The sequence below is a fragment of the Parasteatoda tepidariorum genome, chromosome 2 (assembly GCF_043381705.1).
Source record: "Parasteatoda tepidariorum isolate YZ-2023 chromosome 2, CAS_Ptep_4.0, whole genome shotgun sequence".
Taxonomy (NCBI): domain Eukaryota; kingdom Metazoa; phylum Arthropoda; class Arachnida; order Araneae; family Theridiidae; genus Parasteatoda; species Parasteatoda tepidariorum.
In genome coordinates, this window is record NC_092205.1 from 28,788,572 (window position 1) to 28,806,732 (window position 18,161).

General features: G+C 27.6%; 1 protein-coding gene across 2 annotated transcripts in view; it reads right to left on the minus strand.

Annotated features, from left to right (window-relative positions):
* LOC107449610 (protein tudor) overlaps positions 1-18,161 on the minus strand; it is a 65,414-nt gene that overhangs the window by 35,170 nt on the left and 12,083 nt on the right. For both annotated transcript variants that reach the window (XM_043044029.2, XM_071177393.1), the window contains 9 exons: positions 16,754-16,908; positions 15,136-15,253; positions 14,250-14,343; positions 13,091-13,137; positions 12,789-12,885; positions 8,833-8,870; positions 8,384-8,504; positions 3,218-3,305; positions 1,536-1,659 (listed from right to left, as the gene is read on the minus strand). In XM_043044029.2, coding sequence (XP_042899963.1) covers positions 1,536-1,659; positions 3,218-3,305; positions 8,384-8,504; positions 8,833-8,870; positions 12,789-12,885; positions 13,091-13,137; positions 14,250-14,343; positions 15,136-15,253; positions 16,754-16,827 — 801 coding nt within the window. In that variant the 5' untranslated portion in view covers positions 16,828-16,908. The remainder of the gene's footprint in view (positions 1-1,535; positions 1,660-3,217; positions 3,306-8,383; positions 8,505-8,832; positions 8,871-12,788; positions 12,886-13,090; positions 13,138-14,249; positions 14,344-15,135; positions 15,254-16,753; positions 16,909-18,161) is intronic.

Below are 18,161 nucleotides of genomic sequence, written 5' to 3' on the forward strand. Positions count from 1 at the left end.
GCGTGAATATGAATCGCGATTTTGGATTATAAAATCACTTGAATATGAATTCTGAGGTTGGATTTTAAAATCGCGTGAACATGAATAGCGATATTGAATTTTATAATTGCGTGAATAAGAATCGCGATTTTGGATATTAAAATCACGTGAATATGAATCGCGCTGTTGGATTTTAAAAACACGAAAGTACAAATTGCGGCATTGAATTTTATATTCGTATGAATATGAATCGTGATATTGGATTTTAAATTTGTGTGAATATGAATCGCGATTTTGGATTTAAAAATCGCGTGAATATGAATCGTGCAGTTGGATTTTAAAAACACGAAAATACAAATCACGATATTGGATTTTAAAATCGCGTGAATATGAATCGCGATTTCGGATTATAAAATCGCGTGAATATGAATCGCAATTTATGAATATAAAATCGCGTGAATATGAATCGCGATTTTGGATTATAAAATCACTTGAATATGAATTCTGAGGTTGGATTTTAAAATCGCGTGAACATGAATAGCGATATTGAATTTTATAATTGCGTGAATAAGAATCGCGATTTTGGATATTAAAATCACGTGAATATGAATCGCGCTGTTGGATTTTAAAAACACGAAAGTACAAATTGCGGCATTGAACTTTTAAATCGCATAATTAAGAATCACAATGCAGAATTTTTAGATCACGTGAATACGAATCGCAATGAGTAATTTTTAAATAGCGTACAAATACAAAAAACGATACAACTGCGTGATAATGAATCGAAATATTGGATTCATAAAATGCGTGAATACGAATTGTGATGTTGGATTTTTGAACTCGCGAGAATACAAATCGCGATATTGGGTTTTAAAAACGCTTAAACACAAATCGCGATATTGGGTTTTAAAAACGTTTAAACACAAATTGCGATATTGGATACTTAAATTGGGTGAATAGGAATTGCTAGTACGAGTTTTAAATAGCGTAAAAAAAAATCGCAGCACGTAACTTTTAAATTAGTTAAATACGAAAATCTATGATTGATATTAAAATCGTCTGATTAAAAATCGCGATTTTAGCGATTCCGGCGCCGTTCCTAACATTTAAAATTCGGAAAATCAGCCTAACAAAAGAAATCAAATAACGGTGGTCAGAAACGAAACGCTTAGACTCCTTTCCACTCTATAGCGGAAGTCGCGGCAATCCAACTATCGTTCGGGCGGCTTGGGCTCTTTAATTGAACTCTCCAAAAATTTTAGTTTTTTGGAACATGGTCGGAAATTTTAAAAATTGGGAGAGAAAAAAGCGGATTTCAGCGGAAGTCTTTCATCCCTGTAAAATAACAACAAAGAAAGTCGACCAATAACGTAGACCTAAAAAATATTTTTATGGACAGAAAAATTTTTTTCCTATTTCCGTCTTCGAGTCAGTCTTGTTTCCGTCCGCGGACACTTTCGAAAGACGGAAATCCGTCCTGGGGACGGAAGACTTGCACCCATGTTTCCAAGCATACTGAAGAGAAGTTAACATTATAAAATGCAATGCACACTTACTTGTAAAACAGGCTGTTTGTTGACAGTTTTTGGTACAGCAAATTTAGAAGGCAGAGATTTCTTTTCACTGTCAGAGCCGCTACTTTCAGATACGTAGCTGCTGTCTCGAGACCTTTTATGAGAACTATTAGAAACAATTTGAAAAAAATAATGAAAGCTTAATTAATATAATTAAGAAAGTTCAATCTTATTAGATTATAAAAATTTTGTTTATGGCAATTTTTGCAGATTAAGTGTTTGTTCTGAAAATTTACTTCATACAAATTTGTACAAATGTAAAAAAAAGAAAAATTGCAAAATCAAAAATATTAAAAATAAAGAAGATTATTATTTGAGAAACCTAATTAGTACCGATTACCTTAATTTAATACTGTATAAGCAATTTAAGTAACAAAATATATTTTCTTAAAGTTAATATTTGGGATATCTTTTTTTAAATTTCCATTTATTTCTTAAGTTATACATCTTGAACATATATCTGCACTTATATAAAGAAGTTAGTAATACATGTGAGAATCAGATATATTTCTTCCAAATCAGGATCTACAATTACAGCCTTCTGAGGCCAAAGTTGGCAAAAATCATGATAGTTTACAGTATTTGCGATATGCTGCCCCCCACCTCCAAAAAAATAAAACAAATTGTGTATTTCAGTGGTACGGAAACAAATAAACCTAAAAATCTGCCATCTACTAAGTGTATTTGATTCTTTAAAAAAAATGTCTTAACACTAAGCAAAGTATTTGGTTCACAAAACTTTTGCTTTTCTAAATCATAAACAGGCTCCCAATAGTTTTCCTAAATAAGAAAGAAACCATAACAGAAAAAGAGAAGATCAATATTTGTTAAAAGGGACTGCCCAAAAAGGGAACCAAATGTTTTTCTATTAATATCACTTTTATTAAAAAAATAATGGCTCTCGTTGATATAAGAAAACTCTTCAACTGCTCAGTTAAAAGTTAAGGAATTTTATTTTTTAAACCACTTAATTAGTCATAACAAGTCACAGAAAATGGGGAGAGAAATAATTACAGAATACAAAAACCAATCTCTTTATATCACTAACATTTAATTACATAAGTAAAATAATTCAAAAGAAAAAAAAAAGAGTCTGTAATAAATTTTCTTAAATGTAGATATATTTTATACAAAATTGAGAAAAATATGTTGCAAATTAAGAAAGACAGAAAAGAAAAAAATTTGAAGAAAAACAAGTTTATTTACTTAGTTTAATTCTTTAAAAACCACAATTTAAAAAGATTAAGCATGGATATTTATTTTTAAAAAAATCACCAGTTAGTTAATAAGCCCTCAACTTATAATTTTTGTTAAAATTTGTATTAAGATTAGACTTTTGAAATTTAAGTAGAGTTTCAATAATTTCCCAAAAATATGATTATTGTACTGCTTTTTTATTGTTTATTATAAATTCTCAAACTGTCTCTCTACAAAAACATTTTTGAAGAAGTTTTAAAATGACTTTTGAAAAAGTTTTTAAAAGAGGCCAGCATTAAAAATATAAATGCTGGCTACTGATGAGGTCATTTCTTAATTCTGCCAGACACTCCCTACTTATATTTTATAAATGCTGCACCCTAGCAAAGTGCAAAAGTAATATCTTTTACTTGTCTGCACCTATCTGCATGAAAAGATAAGGGATTATATTTAAATTAAATTCTTACTTGCATGAAAGCTTATGTTTTGGCCAATCTTCCACTTGACATTTGGATGAGCAATATGGCCCTTTACATGTAGCACAGGAAAATTTTCCTAAAATACAAAAATACAATGTGAAAACACTCTTTTTGCTTTTATCATTTTGAAATCAAAAATATAACATTTAAATACAATTCCTAACATTTTTCTATTCAAAGTAAATTTCAAATAAAATAAAATTAAAATATGCTGACTTATGTTCTTAAGCTTTAATCAACATGTTTTTTATGAGCTTTTAAGTAATATGAAAAAAGAAAATGGACTTAACAATGAAATTTTGATAACTTAAAGCTGTATTCAAAATAAAAAAATCAACAATAAAAATTAACTTTCTTATGTCTCTGTCCTTATTTTTTTCAAACATAATTAAAAGTGAAAAACCCTTAAAATTTTATGTGGAAAAAATAAATACAAAGATATTATTTTATATACCATACATGTTTCATATTTAACCTAATTTATATAGTTAAACTGCCTACTAATGAAGAATATCACACCTTTATAGTAACTAATTTACAAAAAACTTTTAACAAGAATTACGATATTGGATTTAAAGTTCTTGTGAATGTAAATCATGATATTATATTTTAAAAATACAAATTGGAATATGGAATTTTAAAATTGTGTAAATACAAATTACAATGTATAATTTTTAGACCATGTGAATACGAAAAACCATGTTTGATATTAAACTTCTGTGTATGTGAATCACAATATAGGATTTTAAAAATATAAAAATACAAATTGCAACATGGAAGTTTTAAATTCTGAATAATGTTTGATATTGCAAATACAAAGTAATTGAATGAATACAAATGTTTGAATAAAAATTGCAATATTGGATCCTAAAAATGTGTGACACAGACTTAATTTCTGCAAGTATCTTTTACATAGTAGCTTTTACAAACAAAAAGAGAGAGCGAAAAACCAGAAATTACGAGGTACAGGTATTAGTTGTGAGGTATTAGTTCATGAGCAATTTATTAATAACTGTTAAGATTTGACCATTTTTATAAATGCTAATAATGAAAAGAATTTATTTTGATTATTACATAAACAGCATTTGTAATCTAATTGAAAAAGGTACAATCAAAGAAATTTCAATAAAGTTTTAAAATCCAGTTATTTTTCCTCAAATTTTATAACGATAAGCTCATTTTGAACTAGGCACTCTAGGATTTCTACAATTCTGATTTCCACTACTTCCATCATATTCAAAGTCTATTGTTTAAAGTCTTTAACTACGAACATGGGTGCAAGTTGGAAAAAAGGCCAAGACTAAAAATTTTTTGACTGAAATACCTAACATACACAATATCCCCTCGACATATGCAAACTATCTAAGAAAGCTTTACCATAATACATCAAGTTTAAATACTGTACAAAAAATATTTATTCATCTGTCTTTTGATAATATACAGGTATGAAAGTGGACAAAAATAAAAAAAGCTGAACTTTTACAAAGCATGTCACTGGGAGGAAGGGGGGGAGGGGTGCTCTATATGATACTGAGAATTATAAAAGCAACTTTTAACTATGCTGGGAGATTCTTATTTAATATTTAAAGTGGGAGAAGCATTTAGACAGTTAACTTCAAATTTTTCCGAAATAGAATTTTAAAATTTTGACTACCATATCAAAAAAAATTAAGCAATTATAGGAAGGCACAACTATTAAATTGCTTACTAATGAAAAATATACCACATCTTTACAGTAACTAATTCAAGAAAAAACTTACTTCTACTTCTTTGAAGAATCGCGATATTGGATTTTAAAATCGCGTGAATATGAATCACTATATTGGATTTTAAAATCGCGTGAATATGAATCACGATTTTGAATTTTAAAATCACGTGAATAAGAATAGCGCTGTTGGATTTTAAAAACGCGAAAATACAAATAGCGATATTGAATTTTTAAATCGCGTAAATAAGAATCACGATGAAGAATTTTTAGATCACGTGAATACGAATCGCAATGAGTAATTTTTAAATAGCGTACAAATACGAAAAACGATATCTGATATTACAACTGCGTGATAATGAATCGAAATATTGGATTTAAAAATGAGTGAATACGAATCACGACGTTGTATTTTAAACTCGCGAGAATACAAATAGCGATATTGGGTTTTAAAACCGCTTAAATACAAATTGTGATATTGAATTTTTAAATCGCGTAATTAAGAATAACGATGCATAATTTTTAGATCAGGTCAAAACGAATCGCAATGAGTAATTTTTAAATAGCGTACAAATACGAAAAACGATACAACTGCGTGATAATGAATCGAAATATTGGATTCTAAAATGCGTGAATACGAATTGTGACGTTGGATTTTAAACTCGCGAGAATACAAATCGCGATATTGGGTTTTAAAAACGCTTAAACACAAATCGCGATATTGGATATTTAAATTGAGTGAATAGGAATTGCTAGTACGAGTTTTAAATAGCGAAAAAAAAAATCGCAGCACGTAACTTTTAAATCAGTTAAATACGAAAATCGATGATTGATATTAAAATCGTCTGATTAAAAATCGCGATTTTAGCGATTCCGGCGCAGTTCCTAACATTTAAAATTCGGAAAATCAGCCAAACAAAAGAAATCAAATAACGGTGGTCAGAAACGAAACGCTTAGACTCCTTTCCACTCTATAGCGGAAGTCGCGGTAATCCAACTATCGTTCAGGCGACTAGAGTTCTTTAATTTAACTCTTCAAAAATTTTAGTTTTTGGAACATGGTCGGAAATTTTAAAAATTGGGAGAAAAAAGCGGATTTCCGCGGAAGTCTGTCATCCCTGTAAAATAACAACAAAGAAAGTAGACCAATAACGTAGACCTAAAAAATATTTTTAAGGACAGAAATTTTTTTCCCCTATTTCCGTCTTCGAGTCAGTCTTGTTTCCGTCTTACTTCCGTCCGCGGACACTTTCGAAAGACGGAAATCCGTCCTGGGGACGGAAGACTTGCACCCATGACTACGAATTTTCAACACGTTTTTAGATTCCTATTACTTTTAATACTATTCAATTCTGACCATTCTTGGACAGTTATAACAGCAAACATTCACATAGGTTTAAAAATGACAATATTTTTACAACCATTACTCTTGAATTAGGTTTGAATAATACAAAACATGAGGAGTAAATTTAAAGTATGGATTTTTGAAATTAGAACATACATCTCAGGGCAGTAAGGCAGAAAATACAGCAGAAATGTAAAAAGCTTATGTAAAATGCAGAATAATTAGTAGCTATTTAACAATGCTAGAATATATTTCCCAGAACCCTCTAGGATACTATGTCAGGACCAATATCAGGTGTTCCATCAGTGATAATAGAAGAGATTTTTTTCAAAGAGAGAGAGAGAAATCACCACAAAAATTCGTAATTTAATTTTTCTTTCAATATTATTAAAACTAACCATTTTGTAGATTGTAGTGAAATTTGAAGGGGGAAAATGAGGTTTCATTTGAAATATTTAAAATTTTTCTTCTTAAGTCTATATAGTATCTAAATTGACTGTTGAATAAAGCTTAAGGAAAACGCTCATATACTGAATTTATCATGAATTCAATATGAACTAAAGATGAAAGATTAATGTACAATGGAAAGATTTAATCTACAAATTTAAAAAAATTACATGAAGCCTAAGTCAATTTCAATCCAATGCAATCTTAAAAGAGTATATAATTAGTTTCAGAACATAATTGAAATACATAAAAAAAAAAATTCCAAGGACAAACAGGTTGCCCTAATTGAAGGCAGGGGTCTGTCTAGATTTTTCTGAGAGGTACCTATTTTGTGAAAATTTAGTCCTAATTTGTGAAAATTATAAATTATATCAAAAAAATCAACACAAAAATATGGATTTATCCTTTCTTAAGGGATACTAAAATAAAATTTTAAGAAAGAGTCTTTTGTGAAGGTTCCACTAAAGGGCCCTGTGGCAGAATTACGGCGACATTGTTGCAGAACGTTACAGAGTTTTTGCAGAAAATTTTTTCATTTGGGATTGGAAACATTTTGATTTTCCTCTCTACGAAAAATGTTTTTTTTCCCCTGCAGAATTTTTTTTCAAATATACCTTTCTTGCGCATCAGAGAGGAAAGATGAAAATCATGATGAATTCTCATTTGAGATTTTAACAAAATCGGTAATAACTGTCATCAGCTAGAATTTCAAATTAATAATATAAAATAAAAAATTCAGAAATCGCAATAGTAGAAATGATATTTCTTTCATTTTGGAACGCCATGTTTTACATACACATATTTTAGTATCTCTTTTTTAAAAGAGTCCTATTTGCGTGATTTTGTCGTTGATCTTTATTTTGGTAGTTACGTACGGTTTTTATGATTTTTTAATTTATTATCATTTAAATTATTTACGAATTTCAATTTGCGTGATGATTTAAAAAATTCGAATGAGAAAATAATCAGTGCATTTCTCCGGCATCAAAATGCGAAAATATCACCTATAATATTAGAATTTATAAAATATTACTTTTACAATTAAAACTTTTTTATACATTTTTAGTCTATACTTTCTTCTGTAAACTCGACGGTTCTCTTAGTGTTAGGGAAGTTTGTTGCAGAAAGCCTGAAAAAATTCTGCCACAGGGCTAAACGGTAGTAAATTTGGCCTGGACAGACCCCTGGAAGGTATGTTAGTATGCTCTCTAAATATGTTGAATGCATCTTAATTCAGATATAAAGTTAATTTAACTGAATTATATAACAACTAAAGCTTTATTATAACTGTAGTTTTAATAGTTTGGAAAGTCTTCATTTAAATGATAATAAACAATTATTTTGTTTCGGAAGTAAAAGTTTTCATAAATTTGTTATAGTATCCACTTTGTTAAAAAGTTAGAAAAGCTTAAAAACCTGTAGGACTTTTTTTCACTTTTAACACAACTGTTTTTTTTTCTTTCAAACAGAAACCTTACATTACTTTAAGGGAAAATTTATACACATTGGGGTCAAAAATGACCTCTAAAGGTGAAGAATAGTTTAGATATACACTCAACCTTATACCTTACTAAGACGGTAAAGTCTTGATGAAATGTTCTAACTTTCTCACATAAAATGAAATTGAAAGTGTAGTGAAATAAAATATTTTACATACCAACATTATCACAACATAAACATTTCAGAAATGGGTTTTCAACCAGTTGTGGGAGGTCTGATGGAGGTAAAGAAATAATTTCAGAAGATCGCTTTTGACCATCCAATACTACTCTTAGACGCTTTGAAAAGAAAAAACATACTATAAGACTTCACAAAATAATTTTAAATAAATGCAACAAGGGTGAACCTCATAAAAATATTATTTAGAAAAAAATAATTATCTGTAATTATCTTGTTATCATATACTATATATATCAACTCCTATATCATAAATTTTTTTAAATTTTATGCAATTGTGAATCTTAAAAAAAATGATTTAAATGAAACAATTGGAAAATAAATGCTATGATTACTTTTTAAAGGAAATAGTTAAGTGAAATTTAAGAAAATCAGTTCATATACTGATATACACATGAAAGCACAGTATTGAATTAAGGAATTACTTACTGGGAATTTCGAGTCATTACTAAAAAGGTTTCCACGACCTAAAGAAAAGAAACTTTTTATTTAACAATTGATACAAAAATGCCAAATGATATATAGAAAGAACATGAGTAATTATTTGAGTTTATACCTTTTAATGTTTATCCTACAGCTGAAAATACAGCTGAAAATGATACATTTTGCAAATAGTATAAATTAAAGGTTGCTTTTAGTAATAATTGTATAGAAAGGTATTATATATAAATATAGATATATTACCTTGAAAAAGAATTTTATACAAAAGTCTTGAAAATGAATTTTAACATGCTGCAATAATAAAGCAAATCTTAAACTTATTTATGAAAGAAGTGGGAGTCATTGTTTTTCTTTAATATTTATTACATCATGTTTTTCTTATATATATCATATTTCTCATGTCATTCATATATTTCTTATGTATCATCACCAATCAAAATAAAGATAAAACTAATTTTATAAAATTTAAATGTGACTTCCAAAATGTTATGCAGAAAATATCACATATCATATGAAATGAGATTAATTACAAAATGAATTACAATTTTCAATATTAAACAAATAAGTTTGAAAAAAATATGTATATCTTGAAAGTGATGCTATATTATAGATATATTTCAAAATATCATTACACAAGGACATATATGTGAAATAAGAAAACTTATATCTATTTAAACACTTAAAAATTTTGTATGTAATACCTACAAGCCTATTCATCACATAAATCATTAATAGTTTTCCCAATATGTTTGAAAAAATGAAAAAAATAGAATTATATTAAATTTTTTATTAGTTTTCCAAATTCAGTGAAATTTTAGTACATAATGTAATAATTATAAACCTAAGAGACTCGAACTGAGCAGTAAACGCAATTAGCCCTACAACTCTTCATAAATGTATAGCTTATGTAAATTTGGTTTTTGTACAAACTTTTCATTCAAATGACGCTAAAACAGCTTTAAAAAAATAAATAATGCCAGATCAAAAGTTCAACGTACAGATTCTGAAATCTTGGAAAATCATAAATAATTTATTAAACTGTTGAAATTTTATTTTCAAAGGAAATTAAAAAGAAAACAGTTTTCTTTGCCCAGAAAGCAAAGAAAACAGTTGTTCCTCTTGGTTGCTTAGCAATGGAGAAACACATTGTTCTGTCTTCTTGTCATTCACTCAGTTTCCTTATGGTTGTTTTAAATTATCTTTATTGTGACCCAATTTTTACGAAATTTTGAATCAGAATTCCAAATATGTTAAAAAAAAGTTTTATCAGAGAAAGTATGCTTTTGTGTCTGATTATAGCTTAATTAATAGTTAGCACTAATTAATTACAGGGGTAGCAGCAAAGTTTTTTAAAATTTTAGGGTAATTTTAGGAACTTTTTTCAAAAAATTTTAGGTAAATTTTAGGGGTAATATATGATTTTGCTAGGATAAAAACAGATCACACGGTAGTTTATTACATAACAGAAGATTATTACAATTCATCCACACATATCATAAATAATTGCAAGCCATAAAATAAAGCTCTGAAATTTATTAAGTCAAGAATGAAATCTCTAAAGTGTAAAAATGAAATTTCAACTTTACATATTACCTATCAGAAATTAAGTGCATAATTCAGGAACAGACAAAAGTGAGAATAAATCAAGAGAAAAAATAAATTAACACCAACTTGGATTTTTATTTAATTTTTACCTTCTTAATCAAAACTTTATTATTACCCTTTACCTTACTTTATTAAGAAAAACTATTGTGTGATATTATTAGATTTCTAATCAGCAATTTATATTAGAAGTTAGGGAAAAACAAATTAATCATGATCATTTTTAAGATATTCTTGATATGATTTGTGAGATTCTTTTACTGCCCTCAATAGTGTTGTGGTGATCTTCAACACTCCTCGATAATTTTGAATGGTATCTTTGATTAGTCTAAGAGACATAATAGTATTCTCATGGTGACTCACATTAAGCATTGCTTTATTTATCGTAAAACCTCTCTCAGGGTCAGAATTCCCATGTGGCAAAATTAAAACAGTTTTAATTATTGTAGTTAAATTCTTATATTTTAGATTATTGCTTTTTTATTTATATTTAGCCTATAACTCTAATTTTTTAGGAACACCAACAAAATTTTATCAGATTTTTAGGAATTTTTGGGTTTGCACATACTTTTAGGAATTTTATGAATTTTAGGGGGAATGCGACCCCTGTAATTAGCATATTTGAAATCACCCCTAGGAACCATTAAGATTGACATTTAGTTCGTGAAAACCTGATCATCAGAACAAAAGTTATTCAGAGTGATATCTTCTCTTTTTTTATTTGCGGACTGTACCTGTGCAATAACAGGAGCAATGCACTTGGAAATAGTTTCCAGTTAAACAACTGAAGTATTTTACTTACTTACATCAAGGTGAAGACTTAGCTCTGTTATTTATTCAGGCAATGCTCCAACATTCAAATGAGCAGAATTTGACTCGAAAAGAAAGAAAAAAAACACGGACTATGTTTAGCAGTTAAGAAATAAGCAAGTTTTATTCCTCAAAAGGAATAGCGTGGAAATTCATTTATTGAAAATCATTCTTAGGAAATTTCTGAGGAAATAATTTTCAACTAGTGAAGAACTAGAAACAGTTCCGTGTGAAATTGAAGCTTTGATCAACTCTAGACCCATTATGTATGTGACTACAGGCTCGCCAGAAACTTTTCCTCGTACATCATCCCATGTGCAGCTTGGAACACAACGATTGATAAGTTTACCATCTTTCTAATTATCAGGGAATGACTGTATGATCGAAAAATATTGGTTAAAAAAAATACCGAGAGAGGCTGTTAAATCAATTTTAAGGGAAATTGAGAAAGACTATCTTTTTAATTTAAGAGCTGTCAATTATGTCAATCTAGATAAAGGTAATAGCAGTTTTTAGGTAAATGATATTGTTTCAATGCAAGACGAAATTCCAAGAAGTGAGAAGTAAAAATTGAGGAAACATTTCAAGAACGTGAAAACAAAATAAGAGCATGTGCTTTGAAACCTGAAATGTCAATAATCAAATGTCCCATAAATTTATTACATAATTTAGGAGTGAACAATTAACTTAATTTGAACATTTTATTTGAAGTTAAGTATTGTAATTATAAATTTTTTAACACTCTATTTGAAATTTAAATTCACATTTATTATTATTGGAACATTTTATCTTGCAATATTGCTTAATTGAAAAAACAATTCGCATAAGAAATAATTTGCATCCTAAAAATTGTTTGATTATTATTCATATGATAATTTAATTACCTTACTTGATACTTTATTTATTTAAATTTTAATAATTCCATAGATAAAGAAGTGTTTTAGCAAGTAGTTTGAACTAATGTTAGCAAAAAATATTATTTTAGGAATTAGATTAACATTACTGAGTTATAATCTTTATAGAATTGTTCATTAAGTATAAAAAAGTAAATTTTTTTTTTTTTTAAAGTATAGCTACTTTAAATTTGAGAAATATATATGGGATAAATATTTCTCAAAACAAACAGATGGTGCTCAGTGCAGTAATGTAAATGTGAATTATTATTCAGAATCCTCTCTGAGAAAATAGCATTAACATCATTCCTTTTTTTTTCTATTATTATTAAATGTATTTTCTGTTGAAGGCATTTTGTAATGATATGAACCCCAAGATTAGGTAATTTACAGTAAACGATTTTATTAATACAGTAAAATAAAATTTTCATTCAATCCAAAAACTAAAAATCTAAAAAATTCTTCCAAAACAATAGTTTAAATAACGCAAACCCTGACTTTTTCATTTGTTATAACAATTTTTATCATTTAAGATATTGATTCATCCAGATATTTGAGATTTATAGAGCCTTATTGAAAATTGCATCTGATACAGAAAATAAAAATTTGCAAAATGAATTTTAAATTGCACACATTTACCTTTACCACCCAAGGAAGGAACAGGATCAGAAGTAGTTGACAGAGGTTTCTTTTTTGAATGTGAATCAAATGAAGAAGAGTCATTTTGAAGGTCAACCTAAAATATGGACAGAATTCAAATGATAAACGGTAAGCTCTGTCTAAGATAGTTAATTTCTTATTAGGCATTTTTTTATTTGTTTAAATGAAAAAATATATGCTATGTTATTTAAAACAGTTTGTTGAATAAGAAGCAAAATATTTTAAAAATTGACATACACACAAAAATGTAGTATTGAATTAAGAAATTATATTATACTTACCGGAGATTTTGAGAACTTTAAGGCATTACTAAGAAAACTTCCACGACCTAAATGATAATAAATTTCTTACTTAACATCTGATACAAAAATATCATATGAAACGTAAATAAAATACTATAACCAGTAATTATTTTAATTTACACAATTTAATGTTCATCCAAAAAAATATTAACATAAGAAAATATGTTTACAAATGTGTTTAATAGTTGAAATCATTCAAATAATCTAACTGTAAATGATAGGATGTTATTCAAAGCATTTGTATAACTAAAACATGTAATTCAACTAAATACATATACATCTTACAGCAGATACTTTCACTAGGACTTTAGGAAATAACAAAAAATTTAAATACAATAAGCTAATTGCCAACTTAATCTTTACATAAAAAGAAAAGGTATCTTATACTAATCCCTCAAAAAATAAATTTTAGATTAAAATAAATTTGAAAAAATTAAATAAAAAAGCTGGTAAAAAACCATTTAAATTACTCATACAAAAAACATTTTATATTAGCAGTGATAACAAGAATGACAACAATTTTCTAATATATTTTATTCATTTCTCAGCATATTCATTTATGGATTCACTATGAAGGATTTTGATTTAGTTTTTAACAGGATTTTCAACCCACCCAAAAACACAAGAATAAGGTAGGAAAATCTAAATTATTAATATCAGCAGAAAAAGACTGAACAAAATTTTAGCCATTTTTTCAATTTATTTATTAATTAATTGAACTATACTATGGTGAAATAGTTCTTTTTTAGCTAATATTATTCTCTCAAAATAAAAATTAAAACCCCAAAAGATGGGTTTAAAGTGTCTATGTGCCTTTTAAACAAAATACCAGTTTTTTTTAAACCCTAGTTATCAGTTAAAATACTGTTGTTGAATTAAGGAACTGATTTATGGCATGGTTAACAGATTAAAACTGTTAAAAAAATAAGTTTAATTATTAAATATTAAAAATGTATTATCGCAATTCCAAGAGGAGAGTCAAAGCTCAAATTTGTATGAAGGAATAGATGTAATAAGAATTTATTTTATTCTAATATTTATAATGGTTGCATACTTTACAGTTAGTTTTGTGAATAAATGAATAGTACAAAAAAAGAGAAAAAATACATAAAATTAATTTTAAATTTTGCACACCTACCTTTATTACCCAGGGACGGAACTTCATCAGAAACGGATGACTGAGGTGGCATTCTTGAATGTGAACCAGATGATGAGTCACTTTGGTTGTCACCCTAAAAAATTTTAAAAAAACTCAGATTACAATAAACAGTAAAGTTCAGTTAATAAATAGGCTGGTACAATTTTCTCTTAGACAGTTTCCCAATCATACAAACTTTATAAACACAACAGACATCAACAATCAGGAAAGCTTTCACAAATACATTTAAATCTGATTAAAGTACAAATTTCAAACCATGATAAAATACTGGATAATATGAAATTAGCATTAACTTATGTTGCTTTCAATAAACGTCGACACAATTAATTATTTTATTGATCACAGAGAAACTAATTCTAAATACATAATTCCAAGAGTAATTCAAAAACTGTTATAAAAACTTGTAAAATAAACAGTAGTGATGTAGTTAGTTGTGTTGGTTATGCACTTACTTCATTTTAACATAAAAAAGAAAAACAAGAAATTGTAGCTTAAATATTTAAAAACAAAGATATAAAACAGAAAACAGCATTTTTCTGCGACCCCAATATTATACTTACGTTTCCTAGTCACAGAAGAGGAGTTAATGTAAAAGCCTTTTATTAATACCAGAATGAAAACATGGTACTACAATAAAATTAAAGCAATTTAATTATTTTAATTCATTATTTAATCATTTTCCCAGGAAAGTTTTCTTTATAACTAAAATCGTTCCCTTTTGAAGCAAAAATTAAACCAAAAAAGTGTTAAACTATGTAACATTATAAAAAATGAAAACAATAAAACCAACTCAGATTGGGTTTTAAAAAAAAGGTGTTAAACACAGTTTTAGAGTCAATGGATTAAACTAAAAACTAATTTCTACCCTTATCCTTGAGTGCTTCTTCTTGTGAGCATAAGTCATCTCCATATTCAATGGGGGTTTCTTATTCATTCGATGCATAACTTCTGCAGCATCCTTAGCAAACTTGAATGCAACCAAGCTAGAGAAAAAAATATTGAAAACTTATTTTAAAATTAGTTTTAATAACAATTCAAAAGTTTCATTCCTTTAATAAAAAAAATATTAATAATGACTGGGTATCTCTTACATTGACAGCCCCTCAAAATAAAATAAGCACTAAATGTCTTTACTAAGAATAAAGAATATCCTATATTCTTTCTTCAAGTTTAATATCAATGCAGTTAATTATTAATGCACTTTAAATAATTAACAAAATTGCAAATAATAAAATAAGACTTTCAATAACTATTGATCTAATGATAGGATTTATGCAGGGTACTAACAATGTCATTTTTATAATTACTACCAAGGAAAAAGAACTATTTTTAATTGAAATATAACAGAAGGAATTGACAGAAAATATTAATTCTAGACAAACACGTAATTTTTGCATTTATATATTTTCTTAACGCTGCTTCAGAATTTTTTTTAATTATTTATCATTTTTTGCTAGTAAATAGTATATATCAAGGATGGCGAACCAATGATACGCGACACAATATTTTGGGCACGCCACTGACCACAATTGTTATTGCACTACAGGGTTTGAAAAAACCCGGGGATTTTTGAAAAAACCCAACCCACCTGGGTTTTATTGAAAAAACCNAAATCAAAATTCACAAAAAAAATAATAATAAACAATTATTAATAAAAAAATTTACAATTAATGCTTAAAAAACAAATAATAACCATAAAAAACAAGCTAACAATAAATTACTAGCAAAAATCAACAGTCCTGCTGAAACTAATATCTTATATAAGTTATTTGTCATTTAATCTGCAATAACAGAAGTCCCACTGATACTACTTTAAGTTGAATTACGCATATAACTAAGACATTGCAAAATGTATTTTCTTTTCAATGCGAATAAAGAGTTTTGAGTTGATAGTATTTAGTATTATTATTTGCCCAATAATAATGAAGTCAAAATTATTTGACGGCACATCTGTGATTTCATTAAACAACTTTTTAGAAAAAATGGCACGTTGGTGTATAAAGTTTCGCCACCCCTGGTATATATGATTGTACATTCATAAAAATTCTATAATTCTCAATAAGCAAAAAAAAAATCTCACTAAAAGCATATCTCATTGTGTTTTCATTTTAAACAAAAAAAAATCGATGACTTTTTTTTTAATGAAAAAATGAAGTGATTAAAATTATTGAAAGAAAATAAAGATAATGAACAAATAAAATATAATAGCACAAAAACTGACAAACTATAATTTCGATTCAATAAACAAGATCTCTCCTCAGAGTTGAAACACGGGTATCAAGGAAGGTTCTTGCTTAATTGAACCGAAAATATAGCATGTGCAGGGTTGGTTGATTTAAATCGTGATTTAAATCAACGAACATAAAGTATACTCTTTCTTTTTTTGAATTGAAACTACTGGTTTTAATTACTTTATTTCGAATAACAACATGGATGTTAATAATCATAAAGTCATTTTTAAAGTGAAAGAAATTTAGTTTTACCCTGTAGTAAAATCTGAACTGGGCCTGGGCGGGTAAAGCCTGCTCCTGAGAACTGTACGGCCATTTTCAGACATCAAAGCTATAAAAGCCTCCTAAAAATATATAATAAAAAAAAAAACATTTTTAAACAGGTAATAGATACTTCATTTAATACACTTGCAATAATTTTATCTTAAGTCTTTACAGCGTTAACTTAGACAGGTGATAGTAGGTAGAAGAAATTATCCGATTTTTCTTTTCGCAACAGGTAGTTTTTCTTTTTTTAAGTTCTTAATTTCCTTTTTTTTCCTTTCTGCAAACAAAAGATAAATTAAAGAATGTTGTTTTCATGCACAAAACAAATATTGATCAAATATTTATCACTGAAATGCATGTCCTAGAAGTGATCATGTTGTAATAATGTCAGAATTTTATAAACAATGAGAAAATCAATTGCATTAACAGCAAAAAAGAAAAGATTGAAACAGGGATCTGTGAAGGTAACAAGAGCATTCAAAAGTACGTTTCAAAGTTAGCATTCAAAGTTAGCAAAGAGCAGAAATTTATTGATTTTATTTTTAAACATAGAATTCTGCAAATATTGCACGAATAACCACCATTCAATCCACGTAAAAAAAAAGTTTTTAAAAAGCATAATGTGATATAACAACTGTTATCCAAATGAAAAGAAACGTTGTTACGCAAGATTGAAAGATTCTACTGAAAATATATGGACCTTCTATTTTTAAAAGAAAGATTCTAAGAAAAATATATATGAACTAATCAATCATAGAGACTTGTGGATAATTAAGAGTAATTTAGAGTTAAACAGCTCTTAAGAAAAAGAGTAAATATAATAACAAAAACAAATCAAATTTCTCGGTCACTTGGAGCGAATAAGTGATGAAACAGCATTGAAGAAAATCTATATAGGAAGACTAGAGTCAAGGAGAAATCTTGGACATCCCGGTAAAAAATGGCTGTAATATGAGATAGAGGGAGATTTGAAAATTAAAAAGTGCAAGATAAAGATCAAACATATGGGAGAATGAAGCCAGGAGACCAAGATCTTTCATGGACTGTAGAGCCCAAGAGTAAGGAGGTACCAATTCACTTTAAAATAGACTATTGCATTATGAGATGAGATAAAAAAGAGACTACTTTATCTCAATGTTTATATATATATTTCATTTTTTGAAGTAACCATTCTTTTCTTTTTCTTTTTTTTTAAGTATCCATGTAAAGATAAACCTAATGTTTACTATATTTTTAATCAAGTTATCAGAATTAGGTGTGAGACAGTAATTAAATCCCTAAAGATATCTTTTAGAAAATATCAGTTACCAATAGCAATAATTACATCTACAGCAGTCAATAGAGTAAAGTCCCAATTTAAATAAAAATTTAAAAAATAAATATTAAGCAGCAT